General features: G+C 35.4%; 1 protein-coding gene across 2 annotated transcripts in view; it reads left to right on the top strand.

Moving 5' to 3' along the window:
• Window positions 1-12,039, top strand: part of USP33 (ubiquitin specific peptidase 33) — a 37,651-nt gene that overhangs the window by 3,902 nt on the left and 21,710 nt on the right. For both annotated transcript variants that reach the window (XM_084211483.1, XM_084211482.1), the window contains exons 2-7: window positions 1,729-1,867; window positions 2,874-2,927; window positions 4,969-5,031; window positions 7,432-7,584; window positions 8,770-8,869; window positions 11,707-11,776. In XM_084211483.1, the coding sequence (XP_084067609.1) occupies window positions 1,787-1,867; window positions 2,874-2,927; window positions 4,969-5,031; window positions 7,432-7,584; window positions 8,770-8,869; window positions 11,707-11,776 (521 nt within the window). In that variant the 5' untranslated portion in view covers window positions 1,729-1,786. The remainder of the gene's footprint in view (window positions 1-1,728; window positions 1,868-2,873; window positions 2,928-4,968; window positions 5,032-7,431; window positions 7,585-8,769; window positions 8,870-11,706; window positions 11,777-12,039) is intronic.

Below are 12,039 nucleotides of genomic sequence, written 5' to 3'. Positions count from 1 at the left end.
GTTGAGGAGGTTTGGCTTGAAAAACTGTTGCCTTATTTGAAGTGTCTTTCAGTAACAGTGCATATAGATTATAGTCAGTCACTGAACTGAGGAAGTTCTTCTCCAGCTGGAGCTTATGTTTTAGAATAATGTATTTTAAATGTCATGCCATTGGTCCTGGAAGAGAATTCAGGTCTCATCTAGAAAAATTATGAATTAACTGCAATATTTTCAGTCTTGTGAGATAAGTTCTGAAATACCTTACTGAACTACTGCTAACATGATATTGAAAAAGACTGAAACATATATACTCATGAGTCTATATATATGATTCTATATGTAATAATTATATTATTGTATATAAGGAATTGTTTAGATATAAAAATGTATTTAATGTATATACATGCATGCATGCAATAGGACATGAAGTATCACATATTATTCCATTACAAATAATATGTAATACTTCAATGATATTACCTGTGCAACAATGTTTACAGGAATAAAACAGGCTATTTATAGCCATACACACATATATAGAAAAATGATCAGAGGGGGCTGAAATGGCTCTTGATTCAAAGGGATCTTCTTGCAAGACAACAGAAGGAAAAAGTAAGTCAGACATGATAAGCTGAAAGTTTATGTACCTGGGAGTGTGTCTGAGATGCCCATTAGGAAAGGTTTGTTTTCCCCACTCTGTCAAAGCTGTAGGGTGCTTAATATTGAAATGAGTGATTGGTCCTGTAAGTGGAAGGAGCAAACCTAAAGCTGCCAAAGCACACAGGCAAAGTGGAGAGAGGTGTTGATAACGGTGCCAAAGGCTGCAAACAGATCAAGGAGGGCACATCACTGAGTTGAAGTTTAGTTGCAAGTCTTGATAAAGGAGCACTACATTGGACAGATATTGAACAGAATAATTGAGCCGAACAAGTTAATTTTTTTTTGCTTTTAGAGAGATTGAGTCATCAATAGTAATTGCTTAAGTGACAAACTGAAACAAAGTTATTGGATAGTCCCTGTCTGAATGAGTCAGTTGGAGTATTTATATAAAAAGAACATTACAGAATTATTATTTTTATTTTCCTTCTGTTGCTTTCTGTGCAACTATTGAAATAATAATAACAAAGTGATTATATGTAGCATTCTTTATTTCTGATAAGTTTCTGTGTCTACCCCAGAGACCTTGGATGGGCAAAGAGAACAAGATTAAAGTGTTGCTGAGTGTTTAGTGCTATGTCTGAGTCACAAGTTTGTCTTCTTCTGAGACATAATATGTCTGAACCTAGAATGTGTCTTTGTAAATAAATAAAACCAAGATAAAGTTTCTCTGTCCTGTGATAAACGAGTCTTGTGTTCCTGCAGTTCAGCCTTCACAGCTTCAGCAGTGTTGCAAAGATCCTTTTCCAGAACATACAGGCAAAGCCACTGTCAGTTCCAGGTTAGGTTAGCTTGAAAACTAATGTTTATATCACTTGGGTGCCCTGACAGAGCCAGAAAGTTAAATAATTGACCCAAATCACCTCTGCTCCATTCAGAATTCTTTTCGTTTTACTTAGAAGTCATTGGATTTCATTTTGAAAGTCAGCAATAGTTTTGGTCTATTGGGGTCTCTTTATAAAGTTGTTTATACTAACCTAGTCTAAAGAGGCACATTGTTTTAAAAGTTATGTATCTGTTGCATATTAGATATCTAGTATTGCTGTCTATTCGAAGGAATTGGGTTTTACTTATTCTTACTTCTGTTGACAGGTGATTCTCTGGTGTTGAAAATTACAGCTACAGCATCTCAGAAAAGACAGCTTCAGCCATGTCGTCACCCAGCAGCAATTGCCCACACCTGGAATCAGTTGGTGAGATAACAAAGGAGGAATTGATACAGAAATCTCATGTGAGTTGTAGCAATTCACTTTCTTCCTATCACTGATAACTGGTCAGGTTTTTTAGGTCCACATTTTAGTGTGTTATTAGTTATAAGGTGCATTTAAATGTCAAGCATGGGTAAAAGCTCCTCTGTTGGAATAGTAGGGTTTAAATAAAGTGTGAGAAGAATTGTGGGATTGATGAAGCTGAAAATCTATTTTTCAGCACCTAAAGAGCACCTTTGCCACAATTGATGTTTTACTGGAATAATTAGTTAGAAGAGTTAACAGAACACCAAGCTGAAGTTCATTTTCATTGCCGTTGCAGCATTTAGTTACTTGGACTGTCAATGTAATATAGCACAACTGACTTCAAGTAGAAAGTGTAACAAAGAAATTTATGCTTGAGTTTACTTGGGAAACAGTTCTCTTTTTGATGGAGAAGCCACAGTTTGAGAAGCCTCCCCTCCCTGAACTCTTGGTTTCAAACTAATATTAATAAATGGAACAAGGAAGGATCTTGTAGCTCATTTGAGAAGTGAAAACTTTTCTGTCCATGGTGCTTAATTTCTATAACAGTTAATTTGCTGCTGAGGAGTACAGCATTTTCCTCCTGTTGCATCTTGTTTCTCTAAACCGTTGCAGGTAGTGTCTGCAAGAAGCAATATGAATTTACTAAAAGTTCTATCACTATAATTTCTTTTTATGTTAAATTTATAAGAAAGACCAATTAGAAGGAGTATTGCAGTAATGTGATACGGTGATATTTATGCCTTACTTAGAAAAGCAATTTTTGGTTTAAGATGAAAACTCAAAAATAAATCTGACATTTTAGTCAAAAAATATGCTGATCTTGAGATTATGGGAAGCAAAAACTAGATTGGTTATCAACATATCCCTTTTTAAAAGTTAACTTTAAAGCCATTAAGGGATTAATCTAAGCTTTACAGTATTTTTTCTCATTTTGTCTTGAAGTTGTGGTTTACTGGTGAAAATAAGTGAAATAAAACTTGCTTTTGTGTTGAACTTTAATAGGGCACTTGTCAGGACTGTAAAGTCAGAGGACCCAACCTTTGGGCATGCTTAGAGGTAAGTTGTTCTGTTGTTCCACAGTAGAGTCATTTTCTAGTAAAGATAAAGTATTTTTTTAAAGAAACATCTGTAACGAAGTTCTTGAAATTAGTTTAACTTATCATTTAAAAACAAAATTTCTTCTGTAGTTCTTTATTTTTTAAATTATTTGCCTTCTCTCGGGTACACACTTCTTGTAATTTAAGAATAATATGCTTAAAATGAGGATTTTGTTATAAGAAGGAAGATAACATTAGTGTTTTTACTTGAGTTATGATACTTTTTAGCTCTTAAGTTTTGAAGGTTTTTTTAATCTTTTCCCTGGGTCAGTAGATCTAAAAAATAATATATTATTCCTGAATTAATTACATTACTTTTTATAAGCCTTTCATAGCATTTGTAGTCATAAGATCTAGTAGTAAATGCAAACATTTTACAGAATAATGCCTACTCTGACTTTTATTCTTAAGCAAAACAAAGAAAAAACTCCTTGTTTTGAAACTTGCAGAAGCTTGTATGAACATTCTCCTTACTTTGTTCAAGTTTCAGTCTTTACCCTGTCATAAATTTGCTTTTGCCTGACTATCCTTGCTGTCTGCAAAAAACTGTAACTTTCACTGTATTTAAAGAAAATACAAATATGTTGCTGACTGATCCCAACTGGAAAGCATATAGTTAACTTAGTTTTTAAAATGTCTTTTGAGTTCTTTGGACTTTTTACAGATGTTTACAGAGGTTGAAATTTTGCCCTGTAGGCTTGACTTCATTTAATGGCAATTTTTCTTTAAGTACTGTCAGAAGGATCTCTAGGCTAATGCCCCCCTTTAAGTGTATGTATGAGCATTTTTTAAAATGCCCTTCATTTTTGTCCTTTTAGGTGGACAGTGGTAACAATTAAGAGATCATATTATTTTGCTCCTTCTATCAATAACATAGATGAAGGGGGAAAGAAACAGTGTTTAATGTCTTTTGTTAGATGGCCTGAAGTTTTAATTATGTATAAACAAACCTCTTGGGAGTAGGGAAGAGGTGTTCAGCGATGCATCTACCTGGCAGGTGGGCAAATGCTGTGGAACTTAAAACAATGTTTTTTATTTTTCACATAAGGCTCCTAGACTATTACTGAAAAACTATATTTTATACTAACATTTCCATAGGAGATCTTGTAGTTGCAGTAGGACACTTAATGTCATGCTGTGATGTTTCTCCTCTGGGATGAATTGGCATCTTGTCTTCACCTTTTTCAGTAGAAAAACGTGGTGAGATCCCAGCATGTAAACGATCTGTAACTTATCAAATATCTGTGATCATTTAATATAGAAAATTAGCCGTGTTCAGCTACTATTTGATTATATAAATTAATGTGCTTAGAGTTACACAGATAACATGCTGTACCCTCCTGTGTGATTGGCCTGACTCATGCAAATGAGGAATTAGCAAAAATTGCTTGAAGATCAGCAGCTGCAAGATTCCACACTTGACTCAGCCAAATATATTTTGCAATGAGCATGATTAAAATTGGCAATTATTTTGCATGTTATAACTAGAATATGGCAAGTTCTGAGCCATATAGTGCTGGAAACTTATGTAAAGGTGAAGAGGCTAATTAGTTGTGAAGTAATGCTCTAGTGAGTAAGCATTGCAGATAGGGACTTGCAGGGATTTTTGTATGTCTGAGGCTGTTGCCATTCAGTATTTCATCACTCAGACAGTGGATTAACTTTGTATTTTCTGTAACAATCTTCACCAAATAAGAAATTGTAAAATGCATGTTGTCAGTAATATGAATAAATATATAGAAATTGCAAAAAAAAAATTATATTCTACACATTGCCTATCAGTGCGAGAAGTTGAGTTAAATCTTGCAGCATTCTTTTTTGCTTTAGGTGATATTTATTCCATTGTTTACTGTGCATGTCTCTTGGCTTGTGTAGGACTCAAGTCCTACCAGTTTGAAATTGGAGTGGATTTTAAAGGGACTGGCAGTAAATTCCTATTCTGTAAACCTGTTTGAGACCACTTTTTAATTCTGTATACTTCTGTGTATCTTGCCCAACAGAACAGGTGTACTTATGTTGGCTGTGGTGAATCCCATGTTGATCACAGTACCACCCATTCCCAGGTATGTGTGTTTGCTGGTAACGCAGTTCCTTGAAGCAATGGAGTTTAAGAACTTTTATTTCAATGAAGTCAATAACCTATGTTAGCTAACCGTGTGGAGGTTTGATTAGCTGTGATTGTTTTTCATGTTATAGAAGCAGATCTTGCTAATTTAGGAGTACGTGTGCTTGCAGGTTTTGTGCAGCTGCATAATTATGCAATTCTTCTAAAGAAGATGGTGCAAATGAAAAAAGAAGGACAATTAATACTGATGATTTTCAAGATGCACAGATGAAAGAGTTACTGAGTACCTCAGCTTATGCCTAGTACTTCACTACTTTAGTCTAAATTTCTGGGACTGTGGCTTTCTCGTGGGTAGGAGGAGGAAAGTTGCATTAATGGGCAGCTGAAGAGATGCAAGATAGGGAGTATAAATTGCCAAAGAGAGGTGCTTTGTTTCTGCAAGATGCTCCTTGTTTCAGATGAAGAAACTGTAGGCTGAGCTGAGCGTATGCTTTCCTGCTATGTCCTGATCCTGGATCCAGCTTGGTGGGAGCAGTGGAGTGTGTGCACTCTGTTCCCCAGCATGCCAAGTTCTGCCAGGGCTGGGCAGCTTCTGTGCATAGGTTTGGGTCTTAAACTCACTGTGTGTTCTGGGCACACACATGTAAACAAAGTATTCTGAGCACAGAGAGGTGGCAGTATTACAAGCATGTCATTTCTGAGTTGCTGATTTTGAGACTAATGAAAGTCTTGCCATCAATTTGCAGTTTGTCAGTAAATGCATCTAAAGTTCCACGCAGAACAATTTTTGATCTCTAAAATTACTGGAAAACCCTGGTGAATATTAAAAGGAAATAATGGTTTATACAGGGGTTTTACCAGAGGTATGTGGTGTTATGATTGGATTTTACCACCGCTCCTGATTTCTTTTTTGTTTTGTTTTGAAGCAGGACCTTGAGAAGAAAGAGTATTTATACAAATTGGTAGTGTATTAATATAAATCTGTATAACAACTGATAAAGAACCCGTGAAGGTATTTAAAGCTGAATCACAGTTCTAAAGCCTTTACAATAGACTCAGAAATGAGGTGTTTCTAGAGTAGTTGGGGACCAGATGGTACCTGAATTTCTTGCCTACAGTTTTATACCTCTTGGCTTCTTACTGTAGTTTGAAGTTTCTTGCTTTGCATGCTGCCTTAGCAATGTTATGTACTTGCCAGGTAGGAGAAAGCAAGCAAGCTATTCATTCTCTGTCAGTGACATCCTTGTCTTGATTTTCTTACTGCTTAATTTTAATTTGAGGATAGTAAGCAATTTTCTGGGTTCTTCTTTAATAAATACATCGATGAACTTATTAAAATGAGAGAAGTGAGGTTGGCATGAATCACCTTTTGCTTACTCCACTTTACACCAGCAAGGTTCCCTGTACTGCAGATAGTCATTGTGCCCACTCCAAGGAAGTGATTAGGCCATTGCTCTGAAGTCTTTAATTATGTGTGGATCTGAAGCTGCAGAATTAAGCATATTCTTATTTTCAAAATTGTTTGACTTATTTATGTAAAGCTGATGTTTTTAGTAGGGGGAGTGCTAGCTAATGAGATTTTAGCCCACTTTACATTAAAAACATTGTTCTTGTACAAGATTTTGTTAAATGAAGGGAGGAGGAACTTGGGCATCCTGCAGCAGTAGTAGTATTTTCCTAATTTCTAGTAAATCCCTTATTGTCTATAAACTGGGCTGATACTGACATATATAAGGAAGAAATACAGGAAGAATTAGTGAAAATATTTGGAGGAAGATAGCAATTGCACACCCATCTTACATTAAGGAGGTTAAAAAATATTAAGATTTGAACAAGAAAAATGTTCATCTGCCAAGTTTATATTGCTTCAGAGTGTGAAGCTGTCAACAAAGTAACTATTTGACTCTAGAATTTTTGCTTTAATATGAGGACCTGTTACTCTAACTGAACTAAAAATTTTATCTTAGTCTTCAGATTGCTGCAGATAGACTGAATTTCTTGCAGCAAACCAGTAGAAATAAACATTGTAGAGGAGGTAGCTCCCATTGTGGCCAGTTACAGATATTCCTTGAAAACTGGTTCATTGTGAATTGTAGCACTTGTTAGAACAAGCATATGAAGGCCTTCTTATTTTTTTTAATTACAGAGAGGCATGTTAGATATGACAGTGTCTTAGATTCTGATTGCATCTTATTGCTAGTTTGAGTGATTTGTATTAAAAATGAATGTTTGTGCTAGAATTGAGTAACTGGATTGCTCTTTTTTAATATTCTAACATGCATACTTGTTTCATTGTTGAAAAACCTGGAATTTCAAGATATCTATCCTAGCCTGTATGTATGAGTATTTAGTTATTCCCAGTTTCTGAATCCCAGTTGTGGTTTTCTTTCTGTTTCAGGAGACAAAGCACTGTCTAACTGTCAACCTTACTACTCTCCGTGTTTGGTGTTACGCCTGTAGTAAGGAAGTATTCCTGGACAGAAAATTAGGATCTCATTCTCCCCTGCCAAGTACAAGATTGTCTCATCAAGCACAAGAAAACAGTGTGCAGGTACTTTTAACCTAAGGGAACAAAGGCAGCTGTAGTTTTGCAATAAAAATTGTTTTTTCTCTTAAGGGAGAGACTGACTTTTCCTCCAGTCCTGTGGCTGAACTTTCTGTTAATGCCTCTATATTTTCATAAAACTTTTTTGGCTTTACTGGCATCAATAGTGTTCACTCTGATCTTTTTTTTTCTTAGATAAGTGTTGTCTTGGAAAAAGTTACACTGCAATTGTTTGGAATAATGCTGGTAGCTGAAAATAGAAGTGTTATTTCTTTATAGCATATGTAATGTAGTTACATAAATGTGGCAGGTAACTAGGTAAAAAGTCACAAGTAGAAGTGCAGTATTTCTAAATGTGTTCTGTTTGAGACATTGAGCAATAAAAGAGAGATCATCCTGCACAGGTTGAACAGAAAGATCGGCAGCTTTTCAGTCTGTATGATAAATATATTTACTTCAAAGTTTAGTATTTAATATTAATGTAATCTGATCATTTTCTCATAAACTGCTAGCAGCTCAATTGGAATATGACGGCTGGAATTAAAAAAATTCTGTTGTCTAAAAATTCTTATCACTTGATATAAAGCTGAGTTCAGACTTCTGAATTTCTGTTCTATTATATTTAACCTTCTTTAGTTCTCCAAGGAAAAAGATATAATATGCAGAAAAATCTGTGGAACTTACAAAGTCTATGAGGCATTTGTTCAGGGTTTTTATTTATGTGCTCACAAAAAGAGCCTGTAATTCAATAAATGGCTACCTATCTACTAGTTTGTTTCTCTATTTGTACATTTTTCTTTCTAAAGTTTAATTTGTCTTCATTAACTGTAGTGAGCCATCTTGTGGCATATCAAAAACACCTATATGAGCTTAGGTGATAACTCCTGCTTTAGCTCTTCCATGCTGGCTGCTTTGTTATCCAGGGGGAAGAAATGCCATCCCTGGCTTTGTTTTGGTTCTTCAGCTGTTGTTATAAAAATCACACAGGGATCTGATAACAAAAGCATGGGGGAGTTCTTAGTAAACCTTCTCAGGGTACCTGTGAAATCCTGGTGTTCTCACTTCCTGTGCAGTGAGATTTCAAAATGCATTCAGATTTTCCAGTTCTAGATTTGTTGGTAAAATTACACATAAGCTTTATTAAGTGGAAAAGTGATGAATTAAAGTAAATATTCTTTTCCTCCTTTTAAGGATTTTAAAATACCCAGTAATCCCACACTGAAGATTCCATTAGCAGCTGTATTTGATGACTTAGATATAGAAGTGGAAGAAGATGAATTGAAAACCAGAGGTAATAAAAGCAAAACCCCATGCATTATTCTTCTGCTCCAACTCAGGTGTTTATTTTTAGTTTTGCCTTTCTTGCAGCAATGTTTCTTACCTTCAGAGCAGAGGCTGTTGCCTGAGTTTGGCTATTGCCAAAAGCATGTTGGAGTAATGTTCAGTGCAGTTGGTATTATAGCCACTCTGGTTCAAGTAGGCTTTTTAAAAATCTGTTCTACTGGTTTTGCCTCTTTGCCCTAAAAGATTCCTGATTTAAATACTTTCCTATATTTTGAATAATCCTTTTCTGAGCCTGTAGTATCCTAGTGTGGTGTTTTGGTTATTTATTTTCTCCTTGACATAATTGATTTCATGCACTGCCAAACTTTCTCATATCAAAGGTTACCCCACCCTAATACTAAATCTAGTGTAAAGATGAAAATTAGAGTGATGAAATCCTAAACAGCAAAGCTAATCCCAAGCAGTGAAGTTTTAATCTTTCATTTCATAAGAGAACATAATAATTACTATTTCTTTAAAGCCTGTAATTATTATTGATCGTTCTAAAAACTATGTGTGTATTTGATGGTAAAGAAAATATTGCTAAGTACCATTTTTTCAGAAAAATGACTAGCATATTGGTGAGGTGTTATTTTTGAGATACCATTGCATATGTCAAGGCAGTTTGTTTTCTATCAGTGATGAGAGAAAACTTATTTGAATTTATGCATGTGCCAGTTTTGGCTGGGCAAGAATTAGTTATCTTCTGAGTAGCTGCTGTGAGGCTGTGTTTTTGGATTTGTGTTGAAAACAGGTTGATAATGTAGAGATGTTTCAGTTATTGCTTAGCAGGGCTTACACTCAGTCAACCTTTTCTGTTTCCCACACTACCCACCAGGGAGTGGGTTGGGGGTGTACAAGAAGTTGGGAGGGGACACAACTGGGACAGCTGACCCAAGTGATCAGTGGAATAATCCATAATGTGGCATCCTGGGAGAGGAAGAAGGAAGATTGGGACTTTCAGAGTTAGGGTGTTTGTCTTCCTGGGTGACAATTATTCATGATGGAGCCCTGCTTTCCTGGAGATGGCGAACACCTACCTCCCTGTCTGGGGGAAGTAGTGAATGAATGCCTTGTTTTGCTTTGCTTGTGCAAACAGCTTTTTCTTCACTGGTCTTTAAATTGTCTTTAACTCAACCCATAATTTTTCTCACTTTTACAGTTCCCTGCCCATCCCAGCATTAGGGAGTGAGTGAGTGAGTGAGCAGTTCTGGGGCATTGTGTTGCTGGCCAGAGTTAAACCACAGCAATGGCTCTCATTTCTCCTTCACTCAGCTCTACTACCAGCTTTCCCTCTCCTAAAGTCTGCTGGCATTGGTCAGAAAATCTGCCTTTTCCCTTCTGTTGTCTGGCACAGCCTTACAGGATGTGACACCACCCCACCAATTTGCCATCTGCCCTTACATCATTACACCATGTGTTCTATTCCTAGTTAGTTTCTCCAACCAATGTGTCTATTTGTATATTTTTATCTCTTCTTGTACTATTAATATTTTGGGGAATGTAGCTTAACTTGCAATAATATGCAATTAGAATTGCATTAATTTCCCAGTAATGATGATGTGACTGTTAAGACACTTATTCAAACTGAAAGGAAGAAACTTCTTTAGCTTTGTTTTAACTTTGCTCCTAAAATTTCTTTTGAAATGCTTTTGATGAAGCAAACATTAGAATATATCTTCACAAGAAAAGAAGTTTGTTTGAAATCTTTCCTTGCAATACTTCAGGCTGGAAAAATGCAGTGAGAGCATCTTCCTGAAGTATGTGCTGCTTCTAAAGAAACTGAAATAAAATCAAAATCCTCTAACTGGTCTTGCTTTCCAATTTCCATATAAGAGCAATTGTTTTCTTTGTAGCAGAGTTTGGAATGCATGTTCAGATACAGGAAGCAGGACTGTATTTTCATTCAGACAAATAGAAAGACATTTTAAATTTTAATTTTGAAGTCCTGTCTATTGGAAATTGTAACTGAAGTAACCCAAGTGGTTTTCAGATGTAGGAAGATTTTATTAGTAACTTTTATTTTTCTGCTATAGACCAAAACTACCAGGAGAGCTCCTAGACTTCAAGAATTGCATAGTCATCAGTACTGATTGCTGAATGTTTCTCATGATTTTTAAATTTTGGGACTTACTGATTCTTTGCTTAGAAATGTTACTGTTCCCTCACACACAATAATTTTGTAACTTTCATGTGTGTGAAAAAGGTGTATGTGACTATCTGTAAAGAATGTAAACAGTGTGACTTAGAAAATAAACAGTGTAGGAAAGTCTAAATTGAGCAATCTGTTAATAAAAATAAAGGTATATCATTGGAATAGAAAAGGACTAATTGCAGGACTAGCCTGGGATAATCACATGTTGAGTAGGTTTTGAATATTGAGTGTAATCTGATTTAGTGTGAATTTGGGACAGAAGAGTGAAATCTTAGAAAAGCTTTTGGTAATGTGATTAGTTACAAATGCAGCATAGCAACAGTTTTACTGAACAGGTAAGTCATTAGGCTGAAGTAAAACTTTGGTGTTGATAAATATGTTTTAAATTAAAATCTGTAGGTGTCATAAACCATGAAAAGTTGGTAAGATGAAATACAATCCACTTGTCTGAAGTGTTCTTTAGTCAATTGAGATTAGAGCATTTAATTACTACTTCTAGTTAGATTGGTACTCGTATAGGAGTCCTATGTTTCTTGTAGTTGCAATTCTGCATTTTAATTGGCATACCAAGTGTTCCATAAGTATTTTAATTAGTATATATTTTCTAGGAATTATTGGATTAACAGATTTGTATTTATTCTGTTTTCCAGGTCTAACAGGATTAAAGAATATTGGAAACACTTGTTACATGAATGCAGCTTTACAAGCTCTTTCCAACTGGTAAGGACAATGATAGTTAATGCAGTTTTATATTTGCTTATGCATGCATTTTTCCCAGATGGAATTAAGGGGTTTGGAGAGATGCACTACCGTGGAAGAGAACATATATTTGTTGAGTTTCAGTCTTATATACTGCAAACAATTTATTATGGTATATGGGCCACTCAGCTTTTTCTCTGTTTCATTCCAATGCCTCCTAAATAAGAATATATGCAGTTTTAGAAATTAGAAGAAAATCTGAAAAAAAACTACTGGATTTGTGG

This window comes from Fringilla coelebs (assembly GCF_963513975.1).
Source record: "Fringilla coelebs genome assembly, chromosome: 9".
In the NCBI taxonomy this organism is placed as follows: Eukaryota; Metazoa; Chordata; class Aves; order Passeriformes; family Fringillidae; genus Fringilla; species Fringilla coelebs.
This window is presented reverse-complemented; position numbering and strand designations above follow the sequence as displayed.